This window comes from Filicampus tigris, chromosome 1, assembly GCF_054856515.1.
Source record: "Filicampus tigris isolate MCC_2025a chromosome 1, RoL_Ftig_1.0, whole genome shotgun sequence".
Lineage (NCBI taxonomy): Eukaryota > Metazoa > Chordata > Actinopteri > Syngnathiformes > Syngnathidae > Filicampus > Filicampus tigris.
The window spans coordinates 14,071,384-14,090,274 of NC_141217.1; the positions used below are offsets into that span (position 1 = coordinate 14,071,384).

General features: G+C 41.8%; 1 protein-coding gene across 5 annotated transcripts; it reads right to left on the reverse strand.

Moving 5' to 3' along the window:
- Positions 1-292: 292 nt before the first annotated feature.
- Positions 293-18,868, reverse strand: arhgef19 (Rho guanine nucleotide exchange factor (GEF) 19). Of its 5 annotated transcripts, XM_086041801.1 has the most exons (18): positions 18,773-18,868; positions 17,267-17,445; positions 9,989-10,685; positions 8,983-9,468; positions 8,291-8,423; positions 7,314-7,399; positions 7,129-7,230; positions 6,974-7,041; positions 6,101-6,261; positions 5,867-6,019; positions 4,856-4,985; positions 4,628-4,702; positions 4,471-4,560; positions 3,513-3,676; positions 2,331-2,489; positions 2,174-2,253; positions 1,941-2,045; positions 293-1,028 (listed from the first exon to the last, which is right to left on the reverse strand). In XM_086041801.1, exons 3-18 carry the CDS (start codon positions 10,662-10,664, stop codon positions 874-876), a joined length of 2,823 nt encoding a protein of 940 aa, XP_085897927.1. In that variant the 5' UTR covers positions 10,665-10,685; positions 17,267-17,445; positions 18,773-18,868; the 3' UTR covers positions 293-873. The 5 variants fall into 5 exon arrangements, with proteins under 5 accessions (XP_085897927.1, XP_085897845.1, XP_085897589.1 ...); XM_086041719.1 differs by having other exon boundaries at positions 6,974-7,230; positions 10,013-10,685; XM_086041463.1 differs by having other exon boundaries at positions 6,974-7,230.
- Between the last annotated feature and the right edge of the window lie 23 nt (positions 18,869-18,891).

The window sequence follows — 18,891 nt, forward strand, 5'->3', positions numbered from 1 at the left end:
GAATAAGCATAAACACAAATTGAAGTTACAAACAACCATAAAAGAAAATAGATAGAAACATTGATGTGAATTAAGATTGAGAATATTTGTAAGAGTTGTTGAAAAATACTTTTTAAAAAATCCCGTTGCAGTGTTACTGAAAAAGGCAGTGTTGTTACTGAATGTAATAAATGTTCAGTGAATTTCATTCATGAGCTTTTAGGGAAACCTTTCTGATTAAAAGAAACAAATGAAAAGAAAATATTTGGAGATTTGTTTTTTTTATTGGACAGTCTGATTAGTATACAGATAATTGCTTGAAAAGTCATTGATTTTATTGCGTATGTGTTGCAAAACCTTTCACTGATGGTCCATTTACTCTTATATACAAATGTAATCAAAAGAAAGGAAATTACATTTGACTCTGTTGTCAGTGAGATAGAAGATTTAAGATATGTGATATATTTATTTGTGTTTTAGGTGGTTTGTTAGCAGGGTTAAAACATAAAACTCAACAACCTATTGAAACTTGCTACACAAATATGTCCGTTTTTCAGCGTTACAGGATTTGGTCTTGCACATCATGTCAGATTTTATGCAGTAGTGATGTGTTATCGAAATAAAATGTTCTCTCTATTTACAAGTCCACAACAGAGCTTAGACAAAGTATCAACAAAGAAAGAAAAGCTTCAGACATGTCCATGTCACCTTGTAATGTTACAGTACATGAAATGAGTCAGCTGCGAGTAATTTTCTACCTTTGTAATGTGTTAAGAGCTTTGTTATATTAGTTCAATTCAGATTTATCTTGACAGCATGCAACAGGGGAACGCTCGCCCTGGCCTCCACATGATGAACATTCACCATTCAAGAAAGTTCCAGAAGCTTAACTGGCTAGTCCTCTCCTTCCAGTTTTTGTGTGACACATTTGATGCGAATATTTTCTCGAAGGTTGCGGAGTCGTGCACTGCGACTCGTAATTTCTTCCACGTAGGGTTTGGGGAACCAGCCCCGTTCCCCATCGGACAGCCGGATGCCTTCCACCCAACCTGGAAGAAAGATCAACCACATTAACATCAAATAGAGGAAATCATTACATGTTTCATTTTTATCATGATAGACTGAATAATGGGGGCATGGTGTGGTAGTGGTTATCATGTTCGTCTCAAAGTACGATGTTAAAATCCAACTTCCAGTGGCATGCATTGAGGGTCTTCAAAGCCTTTCCTGCTGATCTAAATATGATCAGAAGTACTGACCTGCATTTAAATCTTACATCTCAATAGTTATTTGTCTTCATTTCATAGTGTGTGTCTTGGCTGTGCGGCTTCCAGTTGTTTGTGGGTTCTTATATCTTCTATCCAATCAGATTTCAGCTTCTATGTGTTGCCATATAAATGTAATAATCCCAGGGCCTTAAGATTCAGGTTTGCTGGTCGATGCCAAAACTACAATGGTAAATCTAAATTTACCAATCAAACCAATTTTAATCCAATTTTAGATTCAATAAACAGAGCCATCAAGAAGGCTGATGTCAGCACTTTTCCGTCCTCTGATTGGTTTAGAGCTATTCGAATGGGATTCCCGTACATTACTGGAAGCCAGTGACTGAGCAACAAAGGACATCCATCCATCCATTATCTGTACCGCTTATCCTCACAAGGGTGCAACAGAGGACATGATTGAAAATTCAAAATCGTCCAAACCACGGCTCGTATCTTGAAAAATTCACGATGGGTCATTCGTATCTCAAGGCACCACTGTAGGAAGCTGACAAGAGATTTACTTAGAGGTGTAATTTCACATTTGATATGTGGGCAGCCACTCCAAACACCCAACTATTTTTCATATAAACAAATAAAAAGTATGTGGTGACCCCAAAGGGGACAAGCCGAAAGGGAAAAAGATGTAGAAGTATTCCCTTTAATTTTTGTTGAACAAATTTCAAACCGTTTTCTCACCGTCGCTTGTGATGGTCTTGGCATGGAGAATGTCCGCCTTCTCCAGTGTTAACTCATCATGCTCTTGTGCCTGATAGCTTCTAATGCACTGGACCTGTGATATGTCTGAGATGAGAAGATAAGGAAATTAAAGGACAGTTAAAATGCTTTGCGTTCATGCTTCAGAGACACCTTAAAATACTGATCCTAATTAGATTATATTTCAAAATCGCTCAGCCTTACTGTGTACTCACCATCATGCTCGCTGGCTTGCTCGATGTCTTCTAGAGGATTGGATGGAAACATGGCTGCGATCCATCGCTGCTTCCCGCTCCTTGTTGCACACAAAATCAACACAACGTTTCAGCACAAGTTTTGATGAGAACATCCACTTATGATTCCATTACGCACTCAGTGTTTGATTTGAGCAGAATCTGATGTTTGAGCTGCTGTCCTTCACACAACTGAAGGTGGAAGATGAAGCCCGAGATTCCTTGTAGCTTCTGACTCAAATCCTTCACTTTTAGCTCTCCTATCTTGGCGTGGACAAACACTAAGAACTTCCATGTGCTGCAACACAACCACAAACAGTTTGGATACAAAATCGAACAAAGTTCTCCAAAGCTTTTCACTTGGAGGATTGCTTCTTTTTTTCAGCGTTGAAAGTAGAATAAGCAAACATCCATCCATTTCCTACGGTGCTTGTCGTCATTAGGCACGCAGGTGAGCTACAGCCCATCTCAGCAGATTTAAGTAGAGGTCAGATAAACCCTGGACTGGTTGCCAGCCAATCGCAGGATACATACAGACCAACAAGTATTCACGCTCATATTCACACCTATGGGCAATTTAGAATCTTGAATCAACCTAACTTGCAGGTTTTTGGAATGTGGGAGGAAGTACCCAAAGAAAACCCACGGACGCACCAGGGAGAACATACAAACTCCACACAGAAAGGACAGAGCTGAAATTCAAACCCTCAGAACTGTGAGGCAGATAAGATAACTGTGCTGCCTGAAAGTAGAATTGAAAAAGCAGGTTAAAAAAGTTAAACAGAGATTTGAATTTCATTTTATTCCCATTCAGAGTTAATGTATCAAAATTTGAAAACAAACAAAAAATGATTATTTTTTCCAGAATATGTTCTTTGTAGGCCTACTAGTCTAAACACGGCAATCTGATTAATATTGCATTTGTGGAATATGAGAAATCCACCCGTTTTTAGCTAGCTCAGGGAGTGGCCATCTTGTCACTTCTGTCGACTGAAGATGACATCGAAGTTGCTCAGGGCTCTGGTAACGACCAATCACAGCTCAGCTGTTTTCTGAAGCTGAGCCATGATTGGTCGTTATCTGAGCCCTGAGCAACTTCGATGTCATCTTCAGTCGACAGAAGTGACAAAATGGCCGCCCCCTGAGATGGCTTAAAGTGGGTGCATTTTGCTCCTTAATTTATATTCCACAAACGCAATATTAATCAGAATGCCGTATTTCAACTAGTGGGCCTGCATAGAACATATTCTGGAAAAAATATCTTTGGGTTGACTTCCGGTTTAAGAAAAAGTCGAATTGAAGTGCCCTACTGGTGACCTACTCTTTCCTTCTGGACAGCAGCAGGCAGTCGTTGAACAGGTGCAAGTACACTGGCTTGGTGGGCAGCTTGAGTTTGGATCCAGAAATACTCATGGTCTGTGTGTCCACCTCCAGAAGTTCACCGTGCTTCACTAGCCAGCGAGACTGAGAAATCAGGGGGAAGATCTAGAAAGAAAGGAATTGTTTGTTAAAGCCCCTGTAAAGTGAAATAAATATATCTTGCCAATTTGACACACCACAGAGAAGAGTGTTGTTCACCACCTGCCAAATTTGAATGATTAAAAAAAAAATCACGAAGAACATAAAATCATTTAAAAAGTCACGATTTTCTCTATAATCTGAAATGCTGGATGCACTGAAACCACGGCTCAAATGTCAATTACGACCTGGAAAATGGATGTTACTTAATCTTGCTTTATAAATCAAGGTTAAAAACTATGCTTCCCCCCCATTCCTTTGATTACGGTCATTTGGCATTTTTAAAATCAGAAAGTTCAGAAAGCAACTTTTAATTTTTTTCCCTTAGCTTTTAAATGACTTCAGATCTTTTGGTTGTAAATGTGACTAAAAGTTATCGATGAATGTTCTTTTAGTAATTTTAATAAACTACTTTTGTTCTCTTTGCTTTGTGAATATCTTGAGTTGTTCTGTTAATGCTTTTAGAGGCAGTGCTTTTGGTTGTGTGAAGGGCTGGACACAAGTATGTCAATAGGCACCGTTTTAATAATAAAAAAAAAAAAGGAAATCAAAAATAGTAAAAAATGTAGCATAGCTTTGCTTAGCGCTATATCTCAACAATTCAGGACTACATATTTTTTAGTCTTTGCGCATAACAATTATCTTCCAACATTTGTAATGTATTCAGAAACAAAACTTTAAATTCACTTTATGGGCTTTGATTTTATTTATTTTTAAGGAGACGGTGGTAATAAGCAGACAGTTATCAACAGACTTGTCACCTTGCCCTCAAACTGAATTTTCTTATTGAGGTGGATGAGTTCCTCCATCCTCTTCATGGACCGCACGCTGGAGTTGCACTCCTTAATAATCTAAAACAAGACAGTCACCAGAGTTAGGACTGTTCACAAGTCTTTTCAGAATGATAGTAGAAAGTACCTTTTTTAGCTCATTGAAAGCCTTTGTTGCAGTGTCCTCATCTCTGGAGCCTGGTGTGGTCCTCTTTAAGATGTTCTACAAACATTTTGACATTCTTTTAAATGTATCCGATCAAAATCTCATGTTGCGTGATGTGAAGGGAGATTCCCGATCTTATTCAGTTTAAACTTTAACGTGATTGGCTTTTAAGTGCAAACGTGAAGTGTGTGCAGTGAGTTTCAAGTGTACCTCCACCAGCATTTTAAGGCGAGTGATCCTTTGGAATGGGAGGATTAGAAAGGAGGTCAGAGGCAGTCTCTGGCAGATGCTGTCCTCCTCCAGACGGGCCAAGGTGGCAGGAAAGCGAGCTTTCTCCTGCCTGACCACACAAGAGGGGAAATGCTGAAATTATTCTTGGAAAATTTGAGTTTAATCCAAATGCGAGGGTCCAAAGTGACCTGCATTCATTTGCCAAGGTGAATGGCAACTGGCTGAGGTTTTATTTTATTTTTTTCCGTCATTTGGAAAAATGTATTTTATGATTGATTATTCAAAGTACACTTTATATGTTACTTTTGATTACCACAGATGAACATTTCCTTTTATAACTTACTGAACAAAAATAGATTTTATATTTCTACATCAAGTTTACAAACATGGGTCAAAAATGGCCCATTAGTCCAAGCGTTATTTTACATTAAAATGACTTTCCACTATTAAGAGCAATAATGCATTATCAAATACCCTATTATGAAATTAGTTCTTTGCTAAAATGTATGAAATAAAAACTCACCCGGATCACTTTGGAGCCAAGCTACGCATCAAAGGGAACATTTTTGCACTTGAGAAATTCTTCAGCTCACTACAAGTTAAGTCATGTAGGTGTATATGAACACCCAACACAACCACCCACTTGAAAATATATTTAACGCCACCAAGACACTGGTCTGCTTGGCGCAGGTGACCTTTTATTCTGGATGTTTTTTCAGCTGGTAAACAGCTGTTTTAGTGATTGATTTGATACGAGTGCTGAGGTCTGATCCGAGCAGGCCATTGTTTCAGATTTGCTCTTTGTTTTTTAAAGACAGTAACTCCAAGTGTTTCCTAACAGCAATCCTCTTTTCTTTATTGCCCAAAGCAATCACCTCGGGTTTGTTTTGGAGATTTCGGTTCATCCACTCATTTATTTGTTTAGTGACACAACAAGGCAAGAACGAGAGAGAAGATGACTTCAGCAACAAGACAAAAAGCTCTACTCACAAGAGCCGTTGATAGGTCTGTTCTTGGTAAGCCTGGTTGGTTACATAAGGTAAGTAGACCCTGCGCAGAGCCGGGCAGTGATCCAGAACGATGTCACACACGTCAAAACGCAGGATGTCTTCCTCCAACCTGTGCTCCAAGTCCTGAAGGAACCTGCGAGTAATGGAGAGTGCTGAAGAGATACACCGTCATGACGGACGCGATCAATGACAGACAAGCGGCTCATGACTTCACCTCTCACTGACATCTTTGACTTCGGGCAGCTTGGAGAAGAGCCACTGCTTGTCCTGAGCGCCGAGACATTCAGAGAGCTCCTGTGACAGCATGAAGTGATCCACAGCGATGGTCAAACTTCGGATGTAGGAGGCCTCGGATGTCACCAGCTCAAATTTGGCCTAAAGGGAGGAGTACTGGTCAATTAGAGCTGAGCAGACCCAGGATACGGGATATTAAAAGACAACCCAAGGCAAAAATGTACTTTTGTATGTTCTATGTGCCGCCCTCTATAGTCTCAACAATATTTTGAATAATATTGTTTGTTGTATAAGAATTAAGCAGAAAAATCCATCCATTTCCATGCATCTATGGGGGTCACCATTTTGGCTTTATGCCACTCTCTGAGACACTCCCTCAAAAAAAAAGAGAAAAATATTGGAAAACAATATTGAAAATAAAATCCATGAATATGAGTGGCAGGTGTCTAATGTGGCATGTTTTTGACTAGTGAGGGCACATAAAACAATTATTTACCTTGAGTTCGGCTTTAAAGAGGAAGTCAACCCAAACATATTTTTTTTCCAGAATGTGTTCTACGCAGGCCCACTGGTAACACGGGATTCTGTTTAATCAACCAATCATGGCTCAGCTTCAGAGAACTGGTGATTGGTTGATACCTGAGCGATTGTGATGTCATTCTCAGTCAACAGTAAGTCAAAATGGCCGGCCCCTGAGATGGACAAAAGTGGGTGCATTTTTCTGTTCAACTCATATTCCACAAACGCAATATTAATCAGAATGCCATGTTTAGATGAGTGGGGATGCATAGAACATATTTGGGGTTGACTTCCCATTTTAAGGCTCATTTGTGCGATGCAAAGTGAAAACAACCTCCTGTAATTTTCTTTGCTCATTGCTGAAGTTGTCCAGCTGACCACTAGAGCGCACATCGGGGATATCCTGCCACAGGGCAAAAGCAGAACCCCGTGAGGAGCAAAATGAGCTGGACGGAGATAGACTGGATGGAGATGGGGTCCCATCGGAACCCTCGTCTCTGAGGCCGTCCTCGTCCGTGCCCGGCTCCTTGCCCTGTTGCCTTTGGATCTCTCTGTTAATGGCGACATCGCTGTATTCTTGATACAAGATGGCTACGGGAAACATTGAAATATTTTCAAGTATCTGCTTTTGAACAGATTCAGAAGAAGGACAGTTGTGGAAGAATTTAACTTACAACTCGGCAAGAACCTCGATAAGCGATTGGAGCAAGCAACAACGGGCGGCCTGCACAAGTCTTCCTCAATGGACCTTTTTCGCATTCTGTCGCCATCAATATTTAGTAACATCAGTATAGTGAACCTCCACTTATTAATTCAGTTCATTGTTCTTTGCATATTTTCATGGTCTTTCTGCAACACCTTAAAATGAAAAATTAAAGGGGGAGGTTGCAATTTCCATAAAAATCACTATTTGTCATATTAAATATAAAATGTCAGTTTGGCTTGACAGTAGTACATGATTAAAATTATGTTTGAAAAAAATAATAAATCCCTTTCTGGCCATCGCAATATGGAAACAAGTGTTGCCTTTCAGAGGTGGAGAGACCTCAGGCAGCTGAGAGCATTATTCAGAAGCGACACAGGATTATTTAATTGATTGTACATTCCACTAAATAAAATGCAAACACATCTTAGGAACACTCCATTACGCATAAGTCATGCTGCCAACATAGCATGCGTGGCTAACATCGGCTCGCTTAGCATGCTATTGCTTTCTTAGTATTTCCAGCCGAGCACTGCTGTTTTCTTGAAGCTGGATATGCGTTCTCCGTCAATTTAAGAAGAACACACGTGAACGTTAGTTAGCGTTGGTCAGAGACTCAAGGGGAGAGACATTCGTTAAGTAAAGCTAGATTCAATTCTTGCAAACATTTTGAATGCTGCAAACTGCCTTTGAATTTAGATGCTCCCGAAAGTATTTTCTCAGTCAAGAAGTTGTGTCACTTCAACCTAACTGCTTGATACAAATGATTACTTTTCTATTAGCTGGGGTGTTGACACCATCTTGTGGCATCTTAAGGTATTACACAAAGAGCTGGAAAAAATGCAAATGATTTTTCAATGATTAGTTGAAAAAACACAAATGGGTGGATTTGTGAATTGCCAACTGTGAATAGTTATAGCAATAACAGTTGCGTGGAGAAATATTCACCCAAGTTTGCTGCTCCACCAATGCGTTGGCACTCCATTGTCACTGCTGGGCAGTGGCGAGGCAGGTCCTACGGGACTGTGGGGGGCGCTATCACTGTAGCCTCCTGAGCTGCGTTGCTTTACGTTGGACTTATCTAGAACGTGTTTCAAACACAAATAGTACAGATGTATCAAGATGTCTGCTACTAAAAGTGGGCATACTCTGTGTAGGCCCAAGAAAAAAAAAGGATTTCAGGCACCTCTGTTTCTACTAATAATATTGGTGATTTATCATTCAAACACCTACAATACCATCATTGTTTCACTGGCAGTGTTGTTTACATTATGCTGTCAGCCTGTCATGTCTCGTATGTTTTTTTTGTAGCAGATTCAACTTCAAGAATGGACTGGGATTGATTTACACAACATCTCAAGTGTTAATCATCGAGTGGGATGCAGAATATGGTCTCGGCCTACTAAGAATAACAAGAATCAACCAAAATATTGCGTTTATTTAAAAAGTGTCACCTGCTTTCTTATTTTTGGACTCTAAAAACTGCAACGGCAAAGTGCAAAATGAAGTTGCTGAATGAATTGTTTAATTTCCTCATTTTATGTATTACCCTTTTTGACTCTAGCTTTAATTGACAATTATCTGTTCAATCTATGTGTCATGACATATACAGTATCCGTGCCAAGGTTACTACTACTCACTGTCTGGGCTCAGACCGCTAGAACTCTGTCGGTCCTTGGAGGTAACTCGGGCTGAGAGTGACTTTCCCAGCTTCATGGTGAAGGAATTCTTCCTTTGGGATAGCTGGAGTCTGGAAATCAGTTCTGAGGCTGAAAAGCGCCTCCGCTCGTGGTCTACTTGGCGACTGCGTGGCACACTGCTGCCCCCCATTGCCATCGTCGAGGCGTCCTGACTATCTTCTCTCACGCCTGGTAGTGAGTCTTCTAACATGGGCAGCAGCCTTTCTGTCGGTAGGTGGAGACTATCATCCTGATCAAGGTTCTGCAGGTCCGGAGTGGCATCTGTAGACAAGGGGCTGGTGTTGGTGTCTTGTGAGGACTGCCCGCTGTGGTCCTCCTCCAGAAAAGATGCAAAGGTAACAGGGAAGAGAAAGTCTGCATCCAGGACGGGGCTGCTGAGAGAGTCGTCACTGAGGCTGTCTGGAGAATAAACTTGCATCTTACGGCCTGCAAAGAACAACACAACTTAGAAAAAAATATAGATCGAACAACTGTGAAGTGTTAAAGTGGAAGTCAATCCAAACATTTTTTTTCCAAGAATATTTTCTCTGCAGGCCTACTAGTTTAAACAAGGCATTCTAATTAATATTGTGTTTGTGGAATATGAGAAATCCACTTTTTTAGCTAGCTCAGCAGGCGGCCACTTTGTCACTTCGTCGACTGAAAATGACATAAAAATTGCTCAGGGCTCAGGTAAGATGCAATCGTGGCTCGGCTTCAGAAAACAGGTGAGCTGTGATTGGTCGTTATTTGAGCCCCGAGCAACTGTGATGTCATTTTCAGTTGACAGAAGTGACAAAATGGCCACCCCGTGAGATGGCTAAACAGGTGGATTTTTCTGCGTGACTCATATTCCACAAACACACTATTATCAGCATGCCTTGTTTCAACTCGTCGGCCTGCATAGAACATATTATTGAAAAAAACGTTTGGGTTGACTTCCGCTTTAAAGGAAAAGCAAACTCACGGATGGACTTCTCTCTAAGCGAACCTTGGGATGTTCGCCTCTGTGGATGGTAGGAGTCCAAGTTGTGAAACTCTGGACCCTCGGGTGGCGATGGAGAGCAAGGTATCTGAGAATCCCAGGAGTCTCTGTTTGTGTAGAGCGAGGACAGCGGGAAGGCCAAAGGGAGACTCAGAGGTACGTGGTGGGGACGATACGCTGATGTGACACTTTGTGCTCCTCCATCAGTCTGTTCTAGTGAATAAGTCCTCTGACCACTCTGAGATTTTATATCACTCATACTGGTACGACAAGAGTTTGAAGTGAGCGGTTCATCCTCCTTGCCTGTTTCGAGGTAGCTTTTCGCCCAGTCAATCAGTTCACTCTGAGAGCTTTTAAAAGAGTCGAGAGGTGTGCCGAGCGTGGCACGTTGTCGATCACAAGCAGAGCCGTGTCCATTTAGTTGAGCATTCCCTGGTGGCTGAAAATCGAGGAAAGTCAAAGACTCCTGCTGGCACACGGCCACGTGTTTGTGGCGACACGGATGGGGGAGAGGCTCGTCGTCGTGGGGGTCAGAGATGAGTGCCGCCGACTTGCCCGGGCCAGGGAGCCACATGCTGGGACCGTCTCCCTTGCAGTGCAAAGCGTGATGGTGGGGCTGGAAATCAGGAAAAGGAGAGAGTCCATACCCGGGAAGCATGGCTAGTCAGACACGCTGGATCTGAGGGAGGCAGACAAAAAATATAATATAATTCAACACTGCACACACATTGTAGCACAGGGAAATTCATTTTGTTCCGGTATACGGTAAATATTCTATTATTTGCTTCAGTTTCTTCTTTTTTTTTTCCACGGCAGGTTTTTGGTCTAACCAGATGCCCATATCCTTCAATACTGCATCACTAACATAAAACATTCTAATGTGCATGCCTGCAGCGACATAGACAGGAAATGAGATTTCACCTTCTTCTTTGTGGAAGCACATGTGTTGTCAATGTGCAGCTGTTGGGAAGCCACACCTGTTCTAGTGAAGGCGGCCAGGGACAATCCGCTTTATCTCTGCCCCACCCCTCCACGCACACACGGCAGGTAGTTAGCGCAAATGGTTATGTGTTCCCAGACAAAGGGTGTCTTTATGCATGTTGGAGCCTGGCTGACACCTGAGAGACTGTGGTAAGCGCTTACACTGATCCGCTCCTATGGTGACAGCCACTGGGCCCTAGACACAAGTTCCAGCCTATGAGGCACAATGACACAAGGTGACCGAGTGGCCAGCGAACGTCACTGACGCAACATTCCAGGATACAATTCAAACAGTATTTTTAAGCCGTCATAAAAGCGTCGCAAAAACCCCACAAAAGGCACCGAGTGTTCTGATTCCACCTGCGCATTCCTCGTGCTCCGAGTATCCAATTACGCCATTCGAAATCCAATTCCTGAGATGTGTCATTTTCCCTATCCTAGCAATAACGGGCTGCTATTTGCGCCTCACGGCTGACCTGTTTTCTGAATCTGAGCCGTGATTGGTCGTTGTGAGCAGTTTTCATGTCATTTTCAGTTTACAGAAGACAAAATGGCCGCCCCCAGAGATGGCTAAAAACGAGTGGATTAACAATTACTCCACAAACGCAATAGTTATCAGAATGCCCCGTTTCAACTAGTAGGCTTGCATAGAACATATTCTTGAAAAAAAAAAAGTTTGCGTTGACTTCGCCTTTACTGATTTGCATGTCAAATATTTATTGCTCGAGTCTCTCATTAGAGGATTCCATTGATGTTGTGATGTTAAGGTTTCAGACTGAGGGCCATTGACTTTAGCGCAATATCTAACAATTTGACCTGAAAGTAATTGAAACGCATATGAGAAGGAGAAGAGCTCGTCTCTCGTAGCTGTAGCGACACCAGACATGCTACTTTAGTGGTCTTCATCATTGACGGGAGCAGCCAGGAGACAGCACAGTGGTTCGAGTTAGTCACAGTGGGGTGAGAGCTGCTGGTGTGTGTGCGTTGTGTGTGTGTGTGAGATCACAACAGCACACTAATTGCATTGTCTATGTACACATGCACACACACACGCGCACTTACAGGCGCGCACCGTTATGTGTGCGGAAAGTCTTGTGGGATTTTTCCAGCAACAATGTAAGATTTTTTTTTTTTTTTTTTTAACGTCAGATTTCAGCCTCTGAATCTAATCTTCCCATGGCCCTCAGAATCAGTAGTGCTGGCGGATTTAACTACATTACTTAAACTACATTATCTGGTGTGCTCATCTTGGCTACTTGGGGCCAGTATTAAGACAAACAGACGTCACAATTCCTCTCACCCCATTAGTACGGCACTAATATTAGCCTAAATTTGCAGTGATAATAAACCTGAAGCCTCTTTTTTGAGGAATTGTTCACTATTGGCCAAATTGTTGCTTAATTGTTCAGTGAGTTGAGTTCATTGTCACCATACATTGCTTTATTGCAAGTATGCACTTGCATGACAAAGAAAAAAAATGGCTGAATAAGGGCTTGTATCATGAGAAACTCAAATTGAGACAATCGTATCTTAAGGCACAATTACTGTGTTTAATAATCATCATCCCTGGTGATTATGATGTTTTCCATTATAATGGTGGTTTATGTATTTTATCATAATGCATGTTGATACAGAGCTGCTCCATTTGGTGTATGTGGCGCAATCGCATGCTGTTCTACGACATTATGGTACAGCAGGGTCACCAACCTTTTTGAAACTAAGAGCTACTTCTTGGGTATAAATCTCTGCCAGTATTTACATTTTCAAGTAATCACTTCTACAATTTATAGAAAATCAAGAGAGAGGCAGATTAAGTCAGGCTAGTGCCCACCAAAGGCCCCGGTACCAAAACGCATGGGCCACCATGATCTAAAATAGAGACTGAGAAACAACTACATTTTGTCATTTGACACATTTTAAGACCAGACTTTTTTCTTTTTGCTGCGATTATGGAAGAGTGAACTCAGGTCACCCATGAAGGCAGGTGTGGACCCCAGAGGCTACGCAGGAGCGGGGTTGCGAGGGTCTGGCTTACCCAAATGTCGATACATGGAAACATATTTATGACCATCCCAGACACCAGCAATATTCAGACTGACAATCTTTCTGGCAAATACACAAAGGACACGTGAATGTGCGCATGGGTGGAAGTTGTGATTTGGTCAAGACAGCAAGCGGAGGGGGGGATTGTGGGAGTCCCTTGCAGCAAGCCAACAGAAATTTATGGCAGCCTGAAAAAAAACTACGACAATCTCGCAAGTAAACGCCAAGAAAGTCTGGACCTTTGACCCCCGCCCACCCTTCACAAGACTAACTTTCCTTTCGCCATAACAAGTCTGATCTCAGACTGTGACAAAGGCACAAAAGATCTTTGGGCAAAATGACGTCATCTTATTCATGACGCACGGCATGACAAAATCCTCCAGTCAGCATCCTATCAAATACGTGTGCGTAGTCACATCTGAAAATGAGGAACACCTCAACGTGGCACATTGGCCAATGACATGGGAAAAAATGCATCATTGTTCATGTTAAACTGCCATCAAAACCCTAATATAATGCCATAAAGAATGTTTTTTTCCATTTGAATTCACCCTCATTGATGACTGCTTTTCTAGTTCACAATGGATGTAAAAAAAAAGTCTACACACCCCTGTTGAAATGTTGTTGTGATATAAAATAAATGAGACCAAGATAGATCATTTCAATACTTTTTTCCATCAATAATGTGGCAAATAACCTGTACAAATAGTTTGAAATATTCTGTTATTCTCTATGAAAGGATACGTAAAATATAAATCAATGTAAATAAATAAATACAAAGTATTGAAATTATGTGGTTGCACAAGTTACCACACCCTCTTATTAGTGGCTGTGTTCAGAAAAAAACTGTTACACTCAAACTCATGTTAAATGTGATTCAGCAGATCAGGTTTTTTTTCAAGCAGAGCATATGTGTTGGACTCAGCCCATTTATTATGTGGACAGGATGGGACATGCTACCTTTTCAAACGAGGAACGCACCAAACAAATTGACCGTCCAACAAGTATTGCCCCTGAAAGAAACTGACTGGAGTAAAAGCCTTGAAGAACCCAAATACACCGACCTGCTTTGTTTAGGTGTGTGTGTGTGGGGGGGGGGGGGGGGGGGGGGGTGCTAGGGCCAAACATTTTCCTGCAAAGACTAAGAAACACTGACTTTTTTTTTAACGCACAGCCATCGCCTCGGGCTTCCGCATTTGCACGCCTGCTGCTTTAAGCAGCTCAAGTGTGCCAAATGTTCTCAGCCGTGCAGAAGAAAATTAATACCTTAAAAGATTAGACTCTTATCTCTTTATAAATCAAAGGCATCAATCACGGTCTTTATTAGTCTATTGCTCACTAGGTGGTCCTTTTAATAGTACACCTTTCAAGTTCATGTCCATTTTCAAGGGTCTCGTCGTCCTCCTCATATTCCTACTCCCCCCCAGGAGATAAGACCCTTGGATACTCTCAGACACTTTTCCACATTCCCAAGATGACTTGGACCCACATTCCTCTCAAATGGACCGCTAAGCCGAGGCCGGAGACAATCAAAGAAACGCAACTGCACACATGCGCACAGGTTGCTATTATGGACTGCTGGAACCGCTGCAATTTAGGCTACATGCCCCAAAACGCAGAAAAAAAAAACAGGAAAGGGACACATTCTCATCTAAAATGTGTCTCACACACACACACGGCAGCCATGTCCAAATACTGCACCATGCTTTATCAGGCCATGCACAGGATCTATATGACGCTCAGAATGAGCTGAGCGCTGCAACGCATCTCACCTCCAAACTGCTAAAAGAGTACGACAAACAGCGTTTTCTTTAGGGGGCGACGATGAAGTAATGAGCTCCACCCTGCAGCAGTTTGCGAAAGTCATCGACGAGCCTCCTCTTCTGTGGTGTGTTTTGTTTGACGCTGTTTGAATGACAGGTGTTCTCCGGACAAACCGTTGTGAGGCAGGGAAGGCTGAATGGGGCTTTTGCCTCTAAATGTGTCAGCAGTGGTTAGAAATATTCAGTTACCACACCCGCCCCGGGCTGCCTCAGAGTGCACCGTGGCCAGCCACAACGCCGCCAACGGCCGGCTACATTTCATCAGAGCCAATGTAATAACAAAGAGACATAGGTGGCCACAAGATGCCCACATATTGTCAACTAACCAATCAGAGGAAAGCCAGTTTTCCATTGTTGGAATGTTCTATAAATTGCTACCGGTAATTGGTCTTATGCCCTAGAGACCTGCAAAATATAGAATATGCATACAGAAACGCTGTAGGAAAACATACTGAAAGATAATATAACAATACTCAAAGGTATACATTCTTCCTAATCTGTGAAAAATGACATAAATAAAGCTCAATCAACGATAAAATAAAATATTGATGATTTTGTCTGGCCTGATGTGTGTGCAAAGTTTTGTGAGATTTCGTGCATGTTTGGACCCTCAAAATCAGCGTTGTTTTACTGGCAAACTTCGTGTTGTCATGGCAAGAGCTTAGACCCTCAAAATCAGCGTTGTTTTACTGGCAAACTTTGTGTTGTCATGGCAACAGCTTTTTGCGAAGAATCACAAATTTCGTATTTTAACATCAGGAAGGTCTAAACCAGAGGTCACCGACTCCGGTCCTCGAGGGCACCTGTCCTGCAGGTTTTCAATCTCTCCCTGCTATAACACACCTGATTCAAATGATCAGCTCATCAGCAAGCTCTTGAGAAGCCTGATAACTATCCTGATCATTTTAACAGGTGTGTTACAGCAGGGAGAGATTGAAAACCTGCAGGACAGGTGCCCTCGAGGACCGGAGTTGGTGACCCCTGGTCTTCTGAGCAATTATGAGGTAGACCTGGTAACCTGCGAGGAGAAAAATATCAAAGTATAAAACATGTACTTCCTTTAGCCAACTTTCTTCTTCTACTCCTCTTAATATAAGTGAGCACTCCATGCATAAACAGCACCACACTGCCGCTAAAAGGTTTATTTAATATAATATTATTTTACTTTGTTACCAATTTGTTTTCTAGTTGATCTTTCAAATTATATTTAAAACTTAATCTAGGTTATTAAATGAATAGCAATGAAGAAATAAATACGATTCAAAGTCAATGAATAATCATCTTTCTTAATCATAATTTCAATTTCAATCAAAATAATGAATGAATGAATATTATTTTCTTCCATAATCGCCCAGTGCTGCTTTTTGGGACACTTTGGTACAAACTGCAAAGGGTGTACAGAAGACACGTGCAGCCATGGGCCACCTACACCGAAAATCATTATTTCAGAGACGAGACACAGACACAAACACGCGCGCGCGCACACGTACATATGCACGTTTGACATTACAGAGCATTTAGTCATCAGTGTGGCAGACAGTCACCTCAGCTTAGCCTCTCATGGCAGACTGGCGATGCGTCAAAGTGTCCACAGTGGTGATTGTGCACCCGCACGTGTCGAATGTGCCTTCACAAGCCAAAGTGAAGCTTGCAGGTGAGACACAGAAGTCGTGCGTTGAATATCGGAGCTGTGTGCAGTTTGTAACAAGCTCTCGCGTGGCAAGAACATACCCCAGACATGCGCTTACCTGCCCCGCTGTGCAAAACCTCCTTGGCGCACAGCAACCAACATCATCTTCTCACCCAACATCATCATTAACATTATTATGATCAGGGAAGCAAATGCTTCCTATACACAAGCTTGATGTTTAGCGACAGGGCTGTGCTGAGAGTCAATACAAGCCTCAGAATTTCAGCTTCTCAACAGTAAGTTTTTTTTTTGTACTCCTCCATGAAAGCGGACTGATTATCATTGTGTCGAATCCAAATAAAACATTTACTAATTAGAAAACAATGAACAGCATTTTCCCCCATTTTTTGACATGTCACGGACCAAACCAGCAATTTAATCATAATCAATTTATGGACATGCAGTGTCAATTTGAAATAATGTCATGTTTTTGAATAAGGGAATGGACATTTCAATGTTTTTATCCAAATCATCGACAAAATAATTGACAGATTAATCGATTATTAAAAAGTTATGGTTACAGCCCTACTTGACACTTTAGCATAGTTGCTAAAACAGCAAATAACGATGAGCCAAGACTTCTGAGCAAGTACAACACTGACTTAGTGACAGCATGAGTGTGAATGGTTGTCTATCTCTGCATGTGCCCTGCGATTGACCGGCGACCAGTCCCAAGTTTCAGCTGTGATAAGCTCCCATGTTGTATGTATTGATAATGAATACCTGCAGGGCTGCAAGCAGCCTAGCGCGGCCGCTGTCCGGACGCCGCCGGCAACAGCGCGAAGGTCCTGCAGGCCATCAAAGGCTCAAGGCAAGCAGCTCCGTTGTCCATCACTGTCTTGACTTCCGTCTGTCCTCCCTCCTCCCTTCTTTTGGGAAAAAAAAATCTTCCACTCCTATTGCTTGCATGGAGAGAAAAAAAAGAGGTTAGCGACTTACGACGCAGATCTCCTGAATGTGTCTGTCTCTCTTCTCACTTCTCTCTTCCCTCCCTTCCTCCAGCCGTCACTCCCTCTCTCTCTCTCTCTCTCTCTCTCTCTCTCTCTCTCTCTCTCCCTCTCTCTACTACTGTTGGCTTCGGACTCGCTGTTATTTTTTCGCATTCTCCTCCTCCCCCTCTCGCCCTCCCTCTAACGTGAAAATATCTGGCTTGCAGCTGAGCACCTGCCCGAGGAGGAAACGACAGTGAGAAAGCAGACAGCAGGTGAGGTGACCTTAGTGACCTTTGCACACATTTTCATCCATGCTGTTGTGTTATTCAGCAAAGTTCCCTTTTGTGTATTTGACTTACTATAGGAAGAAAACAGGGCAAAGTATGACATACATGCACACACACGCACACAAACAAAGCTTCAGAAAACAGGTGAGCCATGATTGGTCGTTACCTGAGCCCTGAGCTGTGATGTTATTTTCAGGCAACAGAAAGTGGTAAAATGGCCTGAACTGAATTTGTGCATTTGAAGATTGAATTGTTATTTGGGAAACTGAATGAAAAGTCAAGCGAACGGAATCTGTATGGTAAAGATTTTAATTTGTATGTGTAAAACAGAATATGAAAAAATATACAGAATTGAACTCTTAGTGTGAGGAATTCATATTCAAATTGTATAATTCAAATTCAGTTTTTAAATTCAATTATTCAAGTTTAGCTATTCAAATTCAAATCTACATCATTCAGATTCAGTTTCTAGTGGCACAAATTTTAGCCCATCGGCCGCCCCCCGAGATGGATAAAAAGGGGGATATTGCTGCTCATCTCATACGCCACAAATTAATCAGAAGGCCTTGTTTACACTAGTAAAGGCGCATGGAACATACTATTGCGAAGAAAATGTTTCGGTTGACTTTCTCTTTAAATATTTTGGAGCATCTTCTGCCACTGTGATGATGTACAGCTATCTACCTCCACATCATATATTGTTTAGCTAGCTAGCTTACTTAGCTAGTGTTAACCCCCCCGATTTGTTTCTTTTGCCTTTTTTTTTTCTTAATTTTAAAACACTTTTTTGTTGCCACACTATAAGGCCCACTAAAGTGTTTTTTTCATCACCGCGTTGTGTACGTCTCACACAAAGTTTTATACTAGCTGTTCTTGTCTTGTTTGAACTGATTCAAACGTTCTCTGTACTCTGCTCCTCAATTTTCAAGATCTGAAGGCAAATCATAAACATGTTAAAACATAGCAGAAAACAGGCCATAATGCATACTTGAGTGACATTATTTCAATACCTCGAACTTGGCTGTGACTTCTCAGTTTATACATGTGATGATGCAACAGCAGCACAGGTGAAACCTCTCGCAACAGCCATAAACATCAATCACACCGCCCTCTGTTGGCCCAAGTGAAG